Source organism: Teleopsis dalmanni, chromosome 1, assembly GCF_002237135.1.
Source record: "Teleopsis dalmanni isolate 2A chromosome 1, ASM223713v2, whole genome shotgun sequence".
NCBI classification, from domain to species: Eukaryota; Metazoa; Arthropoda; class Insecta; order Diptera; family Diopsidae; genus Teleopsis; species Teleopsis dalmanni.
Window position 1 is genome coordinate 156,570,088 of NC_051846.1, and position 19,963 is coordinate 156,590,050.

General features: G+C 31.7%; 2 protein-coding genes across 2 annotated transcripts; both read right to left on the reverse strand.

Moving 5' to 3' along the window:
• Positions 1-204: 204 nt before the first annotated feature.
• LOC119668653 (serum response factor homolog B-like) lies at positions 205-2,353 on the reverse strand. Its single transcript, XM_038078238.1, has 2 exons — positions 1,186-2,353; positions 205-1,124 (listed from the first exon to the last, which is right to left on the reverse strand). The coding sequence occupies exons 1-2, from the start codon at positions 2,240-2,242 to the stop codon at positions 388-390; spliced, it is 1,794 nt and encodes a 597-aa protein (XP_037934166.1). The 5' UTR covers positions 2,243-2,353; the 3' UTR covers positions 205-387.
• An 8,982-nt stretch (positions 2,354-11,335) lies between these two features.
• On the reverse strand, positions 11,336-18,195 carry LOC119669543 (mitochondrial 2-oxodicarboxylate carrier-like). The gene is made up of 3 exons (XM_038079465.1): positions 17,718-18,195; positions 12,024-12,206; positions 11,336-11,967 (listed from the first exon to the last, which is right to left on the reverse strand). Exons 1-3 carry the CDS (start codon positions 17,886-17,888, stop codon positions 11,389-11,391), a joined length of 933 nt encoding a protein of 310 aa, XP_037935393.1. The 5' UTR covers positions 17,889-18,195; the 3' UTR covers positions 11,336-11,388.
• Positions 18,196-19,963: the final 1,768 nt, after the last annotated feature.

Below are 19,963 nucleotides of genomic sequence, written 5' to 3' on the forward strand. Positions count from 1 at the left end.
CACTACCATATAATCTATATAATGTGAGCTAGATAATCGAATATTAGATAAGCACAGCTTCGTAAGAGATTATTAGGGATTATTAAATTAGTTCCCTTTTTCTAATATATTACTCTAATTCCCAAACTACTTAAGTAATGTCGCTAAAGGACTTCACAAATACAAAAAAGAAAACACAACAATAAAACTTTTAATTTAGGTAGAAATTTCCCGAAAATGTAGGAATAAAAATATATATATAGTATTTTATTTATTTTTACATAAAATCTTTTAATATTAATAAAATTCGTAAATGTATCGTATAAAAATGGAGGAAATGTGGATGACTGAAACGATGATGTCCAATTTACCTAAATAAAATAAATATAAAAGCAAAATTTATAATATTTAATGTCTGTGAACAACAAAATGGGCGTGGTATTGTTTTGCATCATGTGCTACATAGGAAGTCGATGTGGGATAGTTTTTATCAACAGACTTATGGTATGACTTGGATTCAACTGGAGTATATGAATGATAGGAAGGAGATTTAGCGGATAAAGTGTCATCAAAAGTTGATATAGAATAGGATTTTTCAGCTGGTTTGTGATATGTCTTCGATTCAACTGGAATGAATGAATGATATGAAGGGGTTTTATCAGATATACCAACATCAATGGATTTCGATGTTAAATAATCTTTATGGACTGGCTGATGGTATGCTTTGGACTCAACTGGAGAATATGAATAATAGGAAGGGGATTTAGCAGATATACCACCATCATATTTGCTATTTGAGTAATAATATTGTGGTGATTCATGCGATGCAGTAGAATATTGCAATTTTTGTGGGACAAATGAATATGCAATTTGTGGCTGATGTTGTAGACGTATTGGTAGATTATTTGGAATTTTTGTATCTTCTCCATCCTCAGCATCACCATTTTCATTATTCACAATTAAGGGTGCATTATTATTGTTGTTATTGTCGTTAGTATTTGCTGTGTTGTCATCATCAGCAGCACTGGTTGCATCATCGTTACTGTCATTTGTATTAGAATCATCGATATTATTGGGAACATTTTCACTATTGATGCTGTCATCGAGACCATTAAATGGTACAGCACTATCTGACGTGTAGGTATCTGCAAATTGAGCGAGAAAATCCAATGTTAAGACAATCAGTAACAAGTTCATTTATTTTACCATCAGGTTGCTCATATTGATACAAGAGACTTTCGTATGTTGGAGCGCCACCAGGAATGCCACGGAATTGCGGACGACTGTAAGTAGGTTTAAAGCGTTGCACAGGCTTAATTGGTACCGCATGCGCGTAATCATAGTCTCCATAGTTGAGATTATATTTATTACCTTGACCAGGTATAACATAACTGTTTGGATAGAAAGCATTAGGCACATATTGCTGATTACCAAAACGATGTCCTTGTCCTTGTGCAACTTTAACACCGCCATAATTTGGTTGAGCTAGTGGTGGACGTTTTGGTCTTCTTCTTGGACCAGCTAAATTGGCACCTCCATATCCAGGTCTACGTAAAAATTGTGCACCATTATTAGGATATCCATAATCATAGTCTAGATAATCGAAATAATCTGCATTACCACCGTTGCCACCATTACCACCATTGCCACCATTACCACCGTTACCACCATTAGCCCCATTACCACCATTTCCGTTGCCATTTCCATTTCCGTTGCCATTACCATTTCCGTTGCCATTACCATTTCCGTTACTATTTCCATTTCCGCCGTTCCCACCGTTGCCACCATTATTCATTTGACCATTTCCACCGTTGCCACCATTTGTCATTTGACCATTACTACCATTTGCCATTTGACCATTACCACCATTCATCATCATTGGTGGCATCATTGCTGGAGGCATCATAGCTGGTGGCATCATAGCTGGTGGCATCATAGCTGGTCGCATCATAGCTGGTGGCATCATAGCTGGTGGCATTGCTGGTGGCATTGGTGGTGGCTTTGTAGGTGCCATTGTTGCTGGAGGAGCTGGTGTCTGCGTAGTTGTTGTTCTCATCGTAGTCGTGGGTAATGGTTGCAATGGGAAATTGGAAGAGAAGGGTGCACTTTTTGATAGAAGTGCGCGTAGGAACAAATCGAAGCTGCGTTTAACACGTTCCTCACTTTTTGTGTTGGGAATATCTTTATTTTCATGATTTTCGGTTATCGCTGCAATGACAGAGCAAATCATCACACCAAAACAAATTAATCTTAGTTGCAACATTTTGCTTTTATTTCTTATAACCTCAACCGTTTTTTCTTATTCAAACTTAGTTTTGTTTTCACTTTCTTTTTAAGCGCTAATATAAACCGCACTCGTTGAAATCCAACTAAGAACTGTGACCGCTGAGCTTAGTTGTAGCCTTATTTTCACTTTGCCTGCAATTGTAACAGTCTATCAGTCTATGACATGAAAATGCTCTGGCTGTAGTTGCAACACGTTGAACGAGTTCTTTTAGCAATTGTTAGACTTTTGTCTAAACTGCAGGATGGAGCAACTGAATGGCCAAATAGTTCACTTTGTACTCGCAAATGCAAATGGCAATACATGAACCTTAGTAGCACACTTATGTGATTGCGAAAGTATCTGACTGAAGTAAGATACACGCACCGATAATGGTTAGGCAATTTTTATGCAAAGCACAAGTTGCAATTTTATTTGACAATTATTAGTAAACATTGAACTTCTACAGAAAGAGGTGTGCCACGCCTGTTTGACGGCATGACTAATTGATAAGTGTTTTTTCAAGACTTAGTCCGTGTCTAATCACTTAGGCATAGCAGTAGTAATTTCAGCAAATCACAACAAAAGAGTCAAATATAATTATAAGTATCAGTGCATTAAACTTTTAATGCAATTTTAAATCAAAATTATTATTAAAGTATATAACAGCCATATAATCTTAATAATACATAACGACATCGTAAAAAAATAAATAATGAAAAGAGTAGTTTCATTTTAGTGCCTTCAACTAAATATAATAATTTTTAGTAATACAATTAAATTGTTACTGTCATGTTTTCAATTGTTTCCTAATATCAACATGATTGCATTTTTCCATCCAGACTGTACTATTTAATATGTGCCACAATTATTTTCTATGTAACACTTTACTTATGTATGTGTATAAGACCATTCATTATTTTGTTATATTTCGAATGCAAATATTTTTGATACTGACTTTAATTGCATAACTTTTAGGCAAATTGCAAATATTTGCTCTAAACAACTTTTAGATTTATATTTCAAGTTTTTAGTATCCACGAATGAGATAATTTCAGGTCTAATTTTGCCTCCACATACCGTACCAATGTCATGTTGCGTTCTATAGTTTCAATCAAGTTTAATATAAGTTCAAAGCTAAAATTTAAAACTTAAAATATGGATTAATAACTGAAATTTATTTCTACACACCAAAAATATGATTTTATTTTAATGAACACTTAAGCAATCAGACTCAATGTCTTAACCATTAATTTCGGTCATTTTTATTAAATTTATAGATTCGTTAATGATATTCTGTAAACAAATCAATCTGTGGTCAACACTTTAATCTATTAATCTTAGAAACTGTAATTACTCAAAGACATTCAAAAATTTAGAAAACAAAATCTAAATATTAATTTGTTTTTTAATTTTATACAATCCCTGGTACTTGCAGTCTCAAAAAATTATTCATGACTAATTAAATACAAGAATTATTTCCAAGACCACTAATGATGGATATTTGGCAATACTCGAAACAGCTGTGTGGCCAGCAAAAAATGTAATTAATAAAAAATTCAATTAATTAAAATAATACAAAAATACTTTTTGTTGTTGTAGTTCACTACTGTTCGAAACCTCTCTATTAATAATTTTTACTTTATTAAAAACCTACAGTTTAATTAAGTAATATTATTAGCCACACTCAAAGTCAAATATTAGACTAATATTAGATGTCCAGTCACATATTCATAGATATTTATGTATAATATTGTTACCTAAATACTAACTTCGAAAAAGATCTTTTAAATTTCTCTTCTTAGCCTAATAAGAAAGTAACTTCATTTAATTCATGAGTTTTGATATTTTTTACAAACCATCGTCGTACTTAACTGCTTTGTGAAAATCTCTTATAGCCTTACATATAAAACTTACCAAATCAAATACCTTTCCAACCATTCAAAGAAATATTTAAACCCGCGAACTAACAGATTTTTAACACGTGATATTGTATTGCTTGTATACTAGTTACAAAAGCGTGCGGGACAGGAATGCACTCAATGCCTTCTCTTGCTTTAAATTATTGTTCAATCTTCTGCACTGTTCAGCAGAATAGGTGTGATTAAAGAGTGACCTACCCAGCCCGAAGTACTATCTATTGTCGGAATTTCTAGACTGTCGTGTTTATGCTAATTCTCAGATAAACAAAGTCTTTTATAATTTCAAACTTTTAATTGGTAACAGTGACGTAGGTTCTAAAACGTCTAGGATATTGTTCTCTTGATAGAAAGTTTAAACATTTACTAAAAGATCTATTAGCTTCGTTTGTTTTTCTAAGTAACAAAAACCCTCACTGACGGCGAGGATATAAGGTCATCAGTATCAAGATCATTAACATATGCAAGCAGCACATCTATATATGGATATATGGGTTTCGACATGGAGATCAACACACTTAAAAATTCTAAACTTTTTATCAATTTATAACTGTTGCTTTTTACTTTCGCGGTAATATGAATTTATTACTCACAACTAAAAGTTCTAAAAAAGACTACAAAAGGAAAAAGTCGAAAAAAATAATATATTTCTGTAAATCGATAAATATTAATTTTGATCCCAGATCCCGTGACCATAAAAAAAAACTCATCTTTTAGTACATGTCTTAAATCCTTTTATATAAAATCATAATTTGAAAGAGTTTCTAGTGTAACAAATTGTTTCTAATGTGCTTTATTGTAGCACTTAAATAAATATAATAAAATTCTCTTTGATCGCTCTTCTAACTATTTTAGTAATTTTGCGGGATGTATTGCATAAGTTACAACTACGAGCGAAAACGGCTAGCTAAAGGTGATACAATCAACAAATTTATGAAATCGCAGCGATTAAGATGGGTGGAACATGTGTTAAGAATACCTATTATGAGAGTACCGCTTAAGATTTATGAGAACGAAATAGCAGAAGAAGAGAAAAATTGGAAAACAAAAGCAAAAAACAGAGAAAAATGGAAGACTGTTGTTAAACAGGCTTATGTCCTACATGAACTGTATAGTCACGAATGATAATGATACTTTTTGTTTAACATCTTTAACTAATTTAAGATGAAAGAGTAACATTTTTACGGATTTATTTGATTTGATAAAAAGTATTCACATTGTATTAAAGTACAACAACTTTGAAAAAACTACCCGGTAATATGTGAGCGCAGTTAATGAGTCCTTTTTAAGGATTATATAGGAGTTCATAGTTACACTGATCACAATAATATGATAATAAAATATATATTGTTTTTCCATCATCTTTAATACATACATATACATAAAACTAAAATCAGAACGAAACATAAATACTGAAGTTATAAGTTATAGTTATGAAGTTATAATCGATCAACGTGCTCAATATGGGCGTTATACTTCATTATTGACGTCAAAACTGGAAAATATGATGTATATAAGCATTTAATAGCGTAATTCTTGAGTTTGATATAGAATTCTTGAGTGGTTGATATAGAACAATAGTGATAATTATAATGTTTTTTCCTTTATCTTTGAAGTCAAATATTGTAAATTATTTCTCTTATATCCCAAAAAAATATGCATTGTCCTCCCTTCCGCTGCTTTACCTTAGTTGAAACAAAAAAAAAAGTCTTAAAAAAAAGACTGTTTTTTTTTTTGTGGTGAAGAGATAGATTAGTTATGCACCATCAATTCAACCATCGTCGAAATGGTGTGTCTGATTCCCTAGCATATATAGTATACGAAATGAAATCCTCCTTTTTTGACAGAACTAATTCCCCTTGGAACCGCTTTTTGTCTTCCGATTTTCGGTTGAGTCAATTGATTATATTACATATTAATATAGCTGCTATTATACTTGTGGACTATTGCTTCATCTTTCTTGTGCTATTTTTGATACTTCTTTGCTTGTTGGCCAATTGCTTGTTGGCTGCTGTTCTATACACTGCTACGATGCAGTAAGCTAGCATTTATCGTTGTTATCAGTAATCAGTAATATTTACTTTACTGAAATGGGTCCTCCCCTGTTAGTCATGAGCTTGTTTAGAAGGACAGTTTTGCGTTTATTGTTTGTTCAACTACATTTTTAGAATACCAAAACATCATTGATTAATTAATACTTCTCAATTTTCGTATTAATATGCCATCTCGTAGACAGTAGTAACTCCAGAAGTTCCAACTCCAAGTACCTCCATTATAACCAGCGATTTACAATTCATTTGAGCTTCGTTAGAACTATACACTGAACATTATTTCTGTAAGCTAGCATTGTGCTGTTTAAGTATCAGCTAGTTAGAGCATCTCGATCTACAAAATTTTATCATAAATGATGTTTTGATGATGCCATTGGGTTTTATTTTATAAGCTAAATATTTTTCTTGGGCTCTAGTCAAATCAAATGCTAAAGGAATTAAATATTATAATCTTATAACTGATTGAACATCTTAAATATCAAAAACCTTTTTTTAGTTTTTAATCTGATATACGAAATTGTTTTATCTGTTGACCTTATCCGCTCCTTATAAGCTGTGAGCTGTATAAGATAGGCTTCCTATACTATAACTTGTTTAATACAAAAGGCGATAACTTATATTCAATTTCGTTTCGAGAAAGTCAACTGACACAATTTATTAATTCGGGAGGAGAAATACAAACGGAATAGCTGCTCTAAGATTCTACATTTATTAAAACCGCTATTTAATAATTATCACTTCAACTTTAAAAACAGAAAGTTACTTTATAAGCAAGTAATTAGACCAGCACTACTGTACGGATGTGTTACATATAGCAAAGCCTTACCTTAAAACAATTACAGATAGCACAAAACCTGGCTTTAAGAAGACTGTTTAAGATTCCATGGTATATTAGATCAACAGACAAACAACAAACATAGAGATCTTAGGATTGACTCAGTGAAAAAAAATATATCAGAGACAGAGCTCTAAAATTATTCACTAAAGTTGATACGCTACTTAACCTCGCCCTAACAATCCTTAAGTCCACTTCTGGACTCTCAAGAAGATATTATCGATGATTTAAGGTCCGTCATCAACTAAAAGACAAATAAATGATAAGAGATAATGATTAGAGATAAGCCCCCCAGCCATTATAGAGTAAGAGTGCGTAATAGCAGTAACTCAAGAAGAAGAATCAAGAATCAAGAAGGAGAAAAATGTGTCATAAAAAATGAAAATTTTTTTTAGTAAAGTAGAATATTTAAACAATAATAGAAACATAAAGAAGGTTGATAACTTCTTTTTTTAAACTAAAAATTTGTTTTTTGAGCAATTATCATCTTATGAATATGTCAAACCTCTGAACTAATAAAAAATATTAAATTATAATTTATTTATAAATCTATATTATATATATAATAAATAAACAGTAACGGATATATTTTTTATGACTCACTTACTTGTAAACACTTCAATATTTTGTTGTTCTACTAAAAATTAAAATTTATTTAAGAACTTATTTAGTAAAAAAAATAAAAACTAGTTTTTGTTTTTAAAAGTCATTAAAATATTTAGAAATCGTTTACTTATAGTATAATTAAAAATATCTCATTCAATGGTAACACTTTAGAATGCAAAATGAAAAAAATTGAACACATTTTAGTGCTACAAAATTGTACTATGGAATTATATATATAAATGGTATTAGAGCCCGTATACATACATACTTTTCACACATATGTAATATACTCTCTCTCTCTCTTCTTGTCCTCAAGAACTAAGTAATGTGTACGGAATTTAACATTGTTAACTTATTGTTTTCTCTTTAGTGTGTTTTGTTTTGTCTATTAAGGCTCAATTAGATGGTAGGTAACGTAAGAGGTAGTTTTGTCTATTAAGGCTCAGTTAGATGGTAGGTAACGTAAGAAATTAATTCATTGCGATATGCACAACCAACCAGACGTGTGTGTTTGATAGAAGCGAAATAAACAAAGTACACTGTTTTTATTTATTGCGTTCCTATCAAATACGCAGGTTTGGTTGATTGTGCATTTCGCTTCGAATAAAATTTCTTACGTTACCTACCGTCTAACTGAGCCTTTATGCATGAGTGATTTGCATTTTCCTGAAAGGTATGTGTCCTCGTGACTCAATTCCGCTACAAAATAGCAAAATAGTTTCAATTTCATTATATTATGTTTTTATTTATAATTATTACCTATTGTATATATTGTTTATCGCATGACAATTTGACAGCTGTTTTGCTCTCTAAGTCACCTTTAATCCTTAGTTACTAATATATATACATAAATTAGTTTAGTATATTCAAATAACTTCTATCCGACAGTAACCAGCTCGAATTTAAAATCATGTTCTTCAAAATCACATTTTAAATTGAAATCAAATTTTTTGATTTCTATTATCTATTGTTCATTTAAAGGATGAGGTTTATAAAGAGTTGAAATTTTCAGAGACGGTTTTCACCAATGTAAAGTACACAGCTGCCTTTGCTGCTATCGATAAGAAATCTAGGAAGATGAGCATAATGGTGAATGAGGACAAAAAGAAGTATATGTCTGCTACTGGTAGAAATGTGCGACGCTCAGACGTTAATGTAGTGGCTGGTGACTACACTTTCAAAGCCGTCAAGGATATTATCTACAAACAAACAACAAGAATGTCAGCCTAGAGAACATACAAAGAATCACTATCGCCAATAGGTGCTACTATGTACCTTCTGATCAAAAAAGAAAGAGAGGCCTATTTTACTATTCCCGCGCTTATCCAATCGGTAAAATTTTTTTATTTTCACGCTGGCAACACTATTATATACATTCTGTCAAAGTTTAACGCATATCGTACGATTAGTTTTTGTTTGGCGTCTGTACAAAGAAGTCGAAAAATGTTCGTGTGGCGATTTTTATAATGGATCAAAAATCAAATCTCAATCAATCAAATTAAATTTTGTGTTGCAAATGGATTCAAGTGTGCCGAAACTGTTAAAAAATGTTAAAAAAAACCTTTGGTGATTTGTGTGTGTCGCAATCACAAGTATACAAATGGTTTAAAAGGTTCAAAACGGTTGTACCTGCTTGGACCATGATGAGATCCCTGGCCGCCCAACAACTTTTGTTACTAAAGAAAACATTGAATCGGCGAAGCATATCGTATTGGAAAATCGTTGTGAACCGATTAGAGAGACTGCAGTGTTGTTAGGCATCTCATCGGCCGAACACATTTTAACTGATGTTTTGGGTTTGAAACGAGTGGTTTCTTGGCTGGTGGCAAAAAAACTGAATTTCATTCAAAAAAAGCCGCAGTTTTTGGCCAAAAACTTCACCAATATCATCTACCAAGCACCGTTCTCTCCAGATATGGCCCCGTCTAACTTTTTCGTCTTCCCCCGACTAAAATTGCCATTGTGAGGAAGGTGTTTTGAGACCATAGAGGCCATAAGGTAAAAATAGCCACACGAAAATGTTTCGACTTCTTTGTATAGACGCCAAAGAAAAACTAATCGTACGATATGCGTTAAACTTTGACAGAATATGTATTATAGTGTTGCCAGAGTGAAAATAAAAAAAATTCACTGATTGGATAAGCGGGGGAATTCAAAAATTAAAAATTAAAGTCCTTTTTTGATCACAAGGTATTCAGTAGGTAATTTAGATGTAGAGCTCTGTCTCGTCAAACAAAACTTATGCTCTATAGGTCGCTAATCCTACCTGTGCTTCTGTATGGCGCAGAAGCATGGACGTTATTACAGAACTATGAAATAGCACTGACAGTATTCGAAGAAAAAATTCTTCATTAGATCTTTGATCATCTACGCGTTGACGACTATCGCATCCATATGGACCACAACCTATACGAGCTTTATCACGACATGGACATAATTCAACAAATTAACATCCAGCGGTTTCGCTGGCTTAGTCATGTCGTGAGAATGGATGAAGATGCTCTAGCGAAACAGGTATTTGAAGATATTTGGAGGAAGAAGATGTAGAGGTAGATCGCATCTCCTGTGGAGTGATTAAGTTAAAGCAGCTCTAACTAATCTTAAGACCGGAGAAGCTGAGCACACGGTAAAGGTAAATTTGTCACCAATTTTGCTTTGTATTACTTTATGATAACTAAGGTAATATTGCGACCATTTTTTAACTATGTATGCAGTTCGAACTTGTCAAGAGTTAAGCAATTTTCATCATAAACTTGGTTCACTCATAACATTCTTTTAAAAAACATCAAACATCCATTTATTTGCACAGTAGGTGAAAATAAAATATTTTTGGGTATAAATTACTTCTTATAAAATTTCAAGTATTTAAACAATCGATGTAAATTATGTGCATTCTAATGTAATAAAGGTAATCAAAAAATACGCCGTTGTTATATAAACGATAATAATTAGATACCAAGTAGTTTTGGTTTGAACCTGTTTATTGAGTAATCATTATCTCAGCAGATAATGTCTTCTTCTCGGCGCCCAACCATTTAAAATCAATTCCATTCGGCAAAAATTCCTAAATTTTTAATTTTTGTGAAACAAATTTAGAAATTAGAAATTTATGTTGAAATATTTATTATAAATATTTTTATAGAAGTGTAAAGTCACGTCTTTTTGTAATACTAAATATTGATTTTTTAATCAAATTTGATAACGAGAATCTTTAATTGCAACTGACAGAATTTGTTTTATTATATTTTGTTAATGAATCACTTATTTTTAAATAAAATTTTATAAAATAGTCATGTTTGTTTTAAAAATTAAGTAATTAAATTTTTAATGTTACCAAATTTTTATGGGGCAGATCTTTTAAAAATTAGAACGGTTCAACTGAAAACATATATTCTGCTATTGTTAGATATATTGTGTCTACTTTCAGTCCTAGATACGCACATTACATATTCGTCCAAAAATGGTCTATAAAAATAAATTTATTAAAATGCAAAGAAGAAATTTGGGAACACATGAATGATGTTAATTTTGGGCTACCAGAATTAAACAGATGTGAAATGTTAATCATAATATCCAGTTAATCATAAATGTGTTATGATTATACACTGCAAGTTTTAATTTACTAAAGTATGACTTGATGAAATCTATTATTTACGTTATTATTTACACGTTAATGAAACAATTTTTTTGTACTTATTTTTTGATTTATTGAATCTATTGTATTTTGTTTAATTATTAGGGGCCGCCTGCATAATGGAAAGTACGATACAAGAATCCGTATACTTGGTCATACACCAGTAACATAATTGCTCCTCCGGGACCAATTCGTAATAACCGAGGTCCGAGACCTCTATACACTCCCTTTAATCCATCGTCAGCATATGCTGATTTAAATGTACCCCATATAGTGAAATATTTAACCATACCTAATGGTCCTTGCAATGTAGATTTTGCCATATCGAAAGGTGTATTGAAGAGGCATCCCAATATGGCACATGAAAATCCGCAAATGAATTTCTTAAACAACTCTTTAGGTTTTTCAGGGTATACTGGCAAAACGTCCAATATAGAACGATAAACACCAAAATAAACTATATTAAAAAAGATTTCACGCCATACTGTCGCAAAATAACCTCTACTAATGCCTTTCAATCCAAATCCATTTTGAGCTATTATTCTCTTAGCAACGGCCATAGCACCCTCACTATCAGCCATTTTACCACGAGCTGCTTGCTGTTGTACTTTAACAACTTCAAAAGGATTAATTACAGTGCCTTCGCCTATTCCAGAGCACACCCCAGCAAGTATATAACTCTAAAATAAGAAATATTTTATATTTTTTTATTAAACTTAAGTGTAAGTGCTTATACAATTGGCATAGGTTTCTCTTGTCCAAATAAAAAGAATCGTATACTTTGTTCGAAAAACATAAACTTAACAGCTCGCTTAGGTATTTCGACCATCATTGGTGGTAATATGCCTTTGTAGAATGCCATTGCTCCCTCATTTTTTCGTATTTTTTTGATGCAATCCCAAATACCCGTATATTGATCCTACAAAATACAAATGTTATATTTTTGTTAAACTTGCTCATCATTTATAAAAAATTAATATAAAGTTATATAAAATGCTTGTATAATTAATATTATATGCTTGTATAATTAATTCGCTGAAATATTGAAGTCCTCTTAAAATTAATTTTTTAACAGTTATTTTTGAATTTTATAGTCAAGATACTAAAGAATACAGAATAATGATACTAAAGAATATAGATGAAAAATGATCTCAAACCACTGTGCGACGATTACACTATTCCAATCGTAGTTACGAGTATTTAAATATAATTCAAGAATAGCAACAAAGTGATCCTATCCTATTTGATGGATGATATAAATAGAAATTTTAGTATAGTGCCATAAAGCACTAGATTTCATATAGATGACCAAATTTGCACAAATAAATCAATCATTATTTAAAACAGTATAATAAGTCAGACAAGCCTCAACCATAGAGAAATAAAGTCCTCTATTATACGATACCTTAAGTTTCTTTTAAGTATTTGAAATATATTCTGATTTTTAAGTTCCAGAATTATTAAAAATCGAGTCAAGCTTTGGAGCAGCAGTAAATGTTGCAGTTCGAATATATCCGACGACCGTCGCATGATGTATCAAAACAGAAGTTAGACGATTAGAAATTCAGTATTTTCTGAACCAGTAGTGATATTGAAACAAAATTTTTCTTAAATATAATTTTTGAGATGACCTTTCTTTTATGTATTTTAAGTCCAATTGGTTAACCGGAACCCCTCTAAATTTGGGCGCAAATATAGTCAATTTTTTCATTTTTTTATATAACTCAAAAACTGTAATAAGAAGAATAATAAAATTTTGTGTACTAAACACATGTACTATAATACATATGCCCAATTCATGATATTCCGCCCACTTAAACACCCATCTTCCATACAAAATTTTCATAAAAAATTTTATATTATTGTTAAAAAAAATGTTTTTCTTTTATAAGATTAATGATGTTTATTACGTATGTAACAATAATATTTTATGGTAAAAGTGGGAGCGATCCTCTGTTAAAAATTGATATTTCGCAAAAATTGGGCGAACTTTAAACCCTTATAACTTATTTATTACTTATTGAAAAGTAATCATTTGTGATTCTTTTTAAAGCTTAGGATATTGTTATTCATTGCGTGTAAAAAATATTTAATTTTAATAAACATTGAAATTTTATGATTGAGAATGTGCAAAAAATCCTTAAAATTTTTATAGCTTTTTTTACTTCTATCTGCGATATCCAAAAAATGGAACAAAGTTTTTCCATACAATTTATTCTACTAATAGCCAAATAGTAAAGCTTCACATAAAATAAAAAATTTAATCATCTTATTTTACGTTTTATACTAATTTCAGTCCCAGTAGTTTATTTCTTTTCAGTTTACTGAAAAATTACATAAAATATGACTTTCAATTAATGCCTCTACTGGTTCAGAAAATACCGAATTAATATCGTTTAGTTTATGGTTTAAGCACATTGTGTACTGGACCTCCACGTTTATTCAGTCATACCTTTTTTCGACATATACTTTTTAAACTTCGCTTACTTAGTAGAAAAATTCTGCAAATATAAGCAGCGTATGTAGATTATTCCTTATATCTACATAATCAAAAATCATCAACTACATTTTAATATCATAAAGGACTGATTTAACTTCAATATTATTCTAATCAGGACTATTAGAATTACAAAAATGACAAAAATTTAAAAGCTACTGGCGCCAAAATTTTCAAATTTTCACACCAAGAACAAACAGATTTTCAATTGTTATTCAAATATGGATGCAATATTTACCTATGGAGAACATCAAAATACATTCCAAATTTGAGATTGGAAAAGCTGAAAGTGCTCTCCAGAAGGCGAAGATTGTGGTATTAACTGTCAAGAGCGTATTAATAATCGACTTCCTAAAAATGAAACATACCTTCTGCTCAAAAAGTATCCGGATTTTGTTGTTTGTTAACTACTCCTTAAGTAATAGACCTTTTTCAAAATTTTTTTTTTTTTGTTATGTTGGTACCCCCTTTCTTGACATATGGTACTAATTGTACCATCTGTCAATTAGTTTGTTTACAGCAACTGTTAATGTGAGACTACCTCAAGTACACTTAGCGATTTTTACTATGGAAAATTCTTGTTGTACGCGATTTTTTGACCAAACACGGCACCACTGTCATCGCTAAGGTATCATATTCGCAAGATCTAGCGCCGTGCGACTTTTTCCTGTTCCCGAAACTCAAATTGCCCCTTCGTGGTAAGCGTTTTGAGTCGATTGAATCGGTAAAAGAGAATTCGCCGAAGAAACTAAAAGCCATACCTGCACGGGCCTGCGAAAAGTGTATGGAAGATTGGGTTAAGCGTTGGCATATGTGTATCGCTTCAGAAGGAGCTTATTTTGAAGAAGATAAAATAAATTTGAAATAAAATATAAATTTATGTTTTATTTACAAAATCCGAATACTTTTTGATCAGAAGGTACAACAAATAAAACTGAGAAGTGTTTCTCCCCAATTAATATGCTGAGAGTAAAACTTGTTGAACCCGCCTCATAGAACCATATAAAAAGTAATTCTATAAAATCTATTAATTTTTTTTAATATGTATTATGTATTTAATTAATTATATATTTAAATTTTTAAATTATTCTTAATTTAAACTTAGATGTCATAATTTATAGCTGATTTTTTGTCTGCTTCATTGGTGCAGACATGAATTGTATTCATTAAATACATTAAATACATTAAATACAGTTCATGTGCGGAGGCTTATAAAACGTATACCATAGCTACATTCTAAAAAGTAAAACTATAAACATGTTATTGCAAAAGACTTTTTTGGCACAAAGATACGAGTTCAAAATGAAAGCAATTAGAACGGCGTATAGGTGTTGACTAGCCATTTGTACTCGTATGTACAGGGCCAGATAGCGTGCAGCTATCGCTTATAGTCTAAACGGTATTAGCAAACTAAACCTAAGCCAAGCTTATGAATTCAAGTTTTTACTTGCATATCAAATTGTTAACAATTCAATGTTTTTTCGTCTATTTCAATGTTGTATAAAAAAATAAATTTTTTTACTACCTCCTTCTCATAGAGCTATTACAAGGGCTCGACTGGCTGCAATGCAACTAGTTATGTATAGAGTCAAAATTTGAAAACAGACAGTGAACTCCAGTTTTTATTAGCCGATAAGTTACTTTACTAAGTTTTTCCATTAATACTTTTTTTCAAACAATGTGCCAAGGATACACTGCAAATTTTATTGTACCAAACCACGACTTCGATGAAGTTTATAATTTATCAAGTTATATTTACTTGTTTTTTAGTTTATTGAATCTATTTTTTTTTTTGATAATTAGAGGCCTGCGTATACTGGCTCATACACCAGTAACATAATAGCTCCTCTGGAGCCAATACATAAAAACCGAGCCCCAAGACCTCTATACACTCCCTTTATTTCCTCCTGGGCTCATTTAAATGGTAATATTTTACCATACTTAGGAGTCCCTGCAATGTTAATTTCACAATATCTGTAAGGTGTGTTAAAGATACATCTCAATACAGAGCACGTATATCCACAACAGAATTTCTTTTACAACTCTTTTGATTTGTAAACACCAAAATAACACCAAACACCAAAATAAGTCATATTAAAGTTGGCGTCACGTGTCACAGTCTTCTAATGCGAATATACCTCTACTAATGCCTTTTCATTTAAATCTTTTTTTCAGCTATTATTCTCTTAGAAACGGTTATAGCACCCTCACTGTCAGACATTTTACCACGAGCTGCTTGCTGTTGTACTTTAACAACCTCAAAAGCATTGATTAACCTGCCTCCGGATTTTTCATATGTTATGGCAGTAAATAAATAACTCAAAAATGAGATCTAATATACTTGAGACCATATATGTACTTTATTCGAAAAGCATTAACCTAACAGCACGCTTAGGTATTTCGACCATCATTAATGGTAATATGACTTTATCGAATGTCTCTGTTAAATTTTGTTTATGCAATCAAATATGCCCGTATATTGATCCAAAATATATTACAATTACATACGTTCTTATTATTTATCAAAATCAAAATCTAATACAAGGTGATACTCGTTTAAAATGCTATTCAAGAATATTATAGGAAACTGAAATTAAGAAACTGAAATAATTCGAAAAAGAATAATTTTCTTTCATAAAAATTTCTTGTAGGTATTCTAAAAATACCTACAAGACGATTTGCATTAACTATAGTGAAATCAACCTATAATTGTCACTTAGAGAGTCTTTTGAAGCGTACACAGTCCAACTCATTGATAACATCCTACCAATGCAGCTTTAATATTTTGTCAATCCCTACTTATACTGCAACGAGTTTTAATAACATATCGAAACCAACCATCATTTTGTCAGTTTTAAAGCATCTCTCAATAGCGTTATAATGTATCACCAAAATATCTGAACTTAGCATCCCAACAAAGTTAAAACACCTTTGAAGAATTACGTTAAATTCTACCCACAGCGATAACTTAAGCAATGGTCTCCTCAATAACATTTCCTCGCTTATTGTTGCCTTTGCTAATATCGAAAAAGAAATCTGAGAAAGTGTGCTTAACAATGAATACAGGCAAATCGAAGTATATAGAATCTTTGGTCTTCTACGAGTTAGCGATGATTACCGCTCCTATGAAGATATGTAAATGTAAGTCGGTCGCATGCGAAGCTGATTCCTGGCAACTGCACTTTCGAAGCTATCAAGACTTTCATCCATGTTTACACTACCTTTCATGGGTTTCGTCATTTAAAACTATGATATCAGCATCGAGATTAGAAATTATTACTTATAATTAATTATTCATAGAATCTTTTGTCATTCATGAGTTGGTGACGAGTACTACAAGTTTTAATATGGCATTAATGGATGCGAATTAGCATGGAGTTAGTTTTTTCTAATCCAGAAAAAGTTTCTGAAATGTCTTTAAATGACTTTAAATCATATTTGTAATTGCTTTTTACTTCTTGTATCTGACTATGCCAACAGATTAATTTAAACTAGCTGAAGAAAGTTAGCCTTCTTAATTCAAGAAGAAAATCATTGGTGCTGTTGGTCAAAATTATTGCCCAACAATCTGACTGACTTACAAATAAATATGTGCTTTTATTATTCTATAGATATACGTTAACGGTCCTAAACATTAGAATATTCTTTTTATATCCAAAATTGGAAAGATAAGCACTCACATAAAATGCCGTAATGGTGCGTAGTTAAATAAATAATATCCTCGATACTTTATTTGGAATGAAATAACGTTATACTTCTGCATAATGTGTATATAAAATCAAATGGTTATTAAGCATAATTGTTGTTTGTGTAAAATAAATGAAAACTATTAAATAAAACCTAGAAAAATATTTTGTTCATTCATTAATGAACGAATGAATGAACAAAATCTTTGTTTGCAGAAAACAGAAAATTAATCATTTTGTAATTTACCTCAGGGGCAACATTTGAATGACTTTGAAGTTGCAGTCGTGTTTTCACTACATCTAAAGGCTGCATTAAACTAATTTCACAGAATCCTGCAGAACCACCTGAAAGAGATTGTAACACAACATTTTTGAAAAAAGGGACTGGGGGAGGACCTCCTCCGGCTTTGTCCGTCATATTGGCAATTTATGTAGATCTCTTTTTTCCACCTACAGGTTATTCAAGTTCCTAATGATTTGAAATCTTTTATTTTTGAGGTTCTTCTGATCCCGGTTGCAAAATATTCTTTGGCTTTTTGCTTGATTTAGTTAGTGCTCCATAGGTCGGTTAGGCCCCATAAAATTTTGTATCCAAAAAATGATTTTGATAAATTTTGTGCCAAAACTAACTGCGCATTTTGAAAATGAACAATTTTACCTACAGAAAATTGTTCATTGTGTTAAGCCAAAGTAAAAAAATTATAAATGTAAAATTCTGTTTTAAAAAAAATATAATAAAAAATATATATTATTTAACATATATTTTAAACGTCAAACTTAATTATCTTAGATCATTTTCAAAAATATTTAAACTTCGACTTTGTTGAAAATCAAATATTCTTCATGCAAAACTGTTGAAAATTGATTTACTAAGACAGCGGCCTCTCTCTACGAAAACAGTCGCTAAAGCCTATTGTGTGTTAAGCTTACAAGAAAATCATATCTAAGATTTCATGTTCTGAAAGATCTTAGCCCTCTCTAAGGGCTGCCTACAAATTATTTTCCAACCATCAGTTGATAAATATATATATCTTCCATACACTTTGCGTAAGCCTGTGCAGATAAGGCTTTTAGTTCCTTCAGCGAATTCTCTTTTACCGATTCAAGCGACTCAAAACGCTTACCACACAGGAGCAATTTGAGTTTCGGGAACAGGAAAAAGTCGCACGGCGCCAGATCTGGCAAATGTGGTGTCTGAGCGATGACAGTGGTGCCGTGTTTGGTAAAAAAATCGCGTACAACAAGAGCCGTGTGCGATGTAGCATTGTCGTGATGACGAATCCAATTGTTGGCTTTCCACAAATCTGGTCTTTTCTTACGGATGGACTCACGCAAATGCCGCATAACGCCGAGGTAATATTCTTTATTGATGGTATGACCCTCTGGCAAAAATTCGTAATGAACAACACCGCGGTAGTCGAAAAAAAACAGTGAGCATAATTTTAATTTTCGAGCGACTTTTCTGGGTTTTGGCTCATTTTCGAAGCGACATTCGCTCGATTGTTGACTGGTTTCGACGTCATACTCATAAACCCATATCTCATCACCTGTTATGATAAGTTTCATGAATGTAGTGTCGTTTTTATGCTCATAAATCATTTCTTCACACACGTTCTTTCGGGATTTTTTTTGCAAAAAATCGAGGTGTTTCGGTGCAATTCGAGCTGCAACGCGTCTCATGCCCAATATATCATGTAGAATGTGGTGAACGGATCCATTTGAGATGTTTAAGTCACGAGCAATCACCCTTTTAGTCATACGACGATCTTCCAGCACAATTTTCTTGATTTTTGTATTTGATGTTGATGTTGATGGACGTCCAAAACGAGGCAAATCTTCGATCACTTCACGACCCTCTTTGAATGATTAATACCATTCGTATGCCTGTGTTCGAGACATAGAAGAGTCCCTGTAAGCTTTCTGCACCATTTTCAATGCTTCAACACACTTCACGACCCTCTTTGAATGATTAATACCACTCGTATGCCTGTGTTCGAGACATAGAAGAGTCCCTGTAAGCTTTCTGCACCATTTTCAATGCTTCAACACATGAAATTTTGTTGAAAACACAAAATTTCAAACAAACTCGTTGTTCAACTAAATTTTCCATAGTAAAAATCGCTAAACGCACTTGAGGTAGTCTCACATTAACAGCTGCTGTAAACAAACTAATTGACAGATGGCGCTCAAACTTGTACCATATGTTTTTTGAAAAAGGTCTATTACTTATTACTTATCTATTACTATTACTTAGTAGTTAACAAACAACAAAATCCGGGTACTTTTTGAGCAGAATGTAGAATAAAATATATAGCATAAATAAGTGAAGACTTTAATTCTATATGAAGTTGCTATTGTAGCTTATCCATATCGTATATTTATATATCAATTTTAAGTAATAAATTAGTTTATAATATAATGCTTCTGATAAGAAATATTAAATAATATGATCATGAAATTGAGACTAACAACTAATGTAATTTGAAACATTTG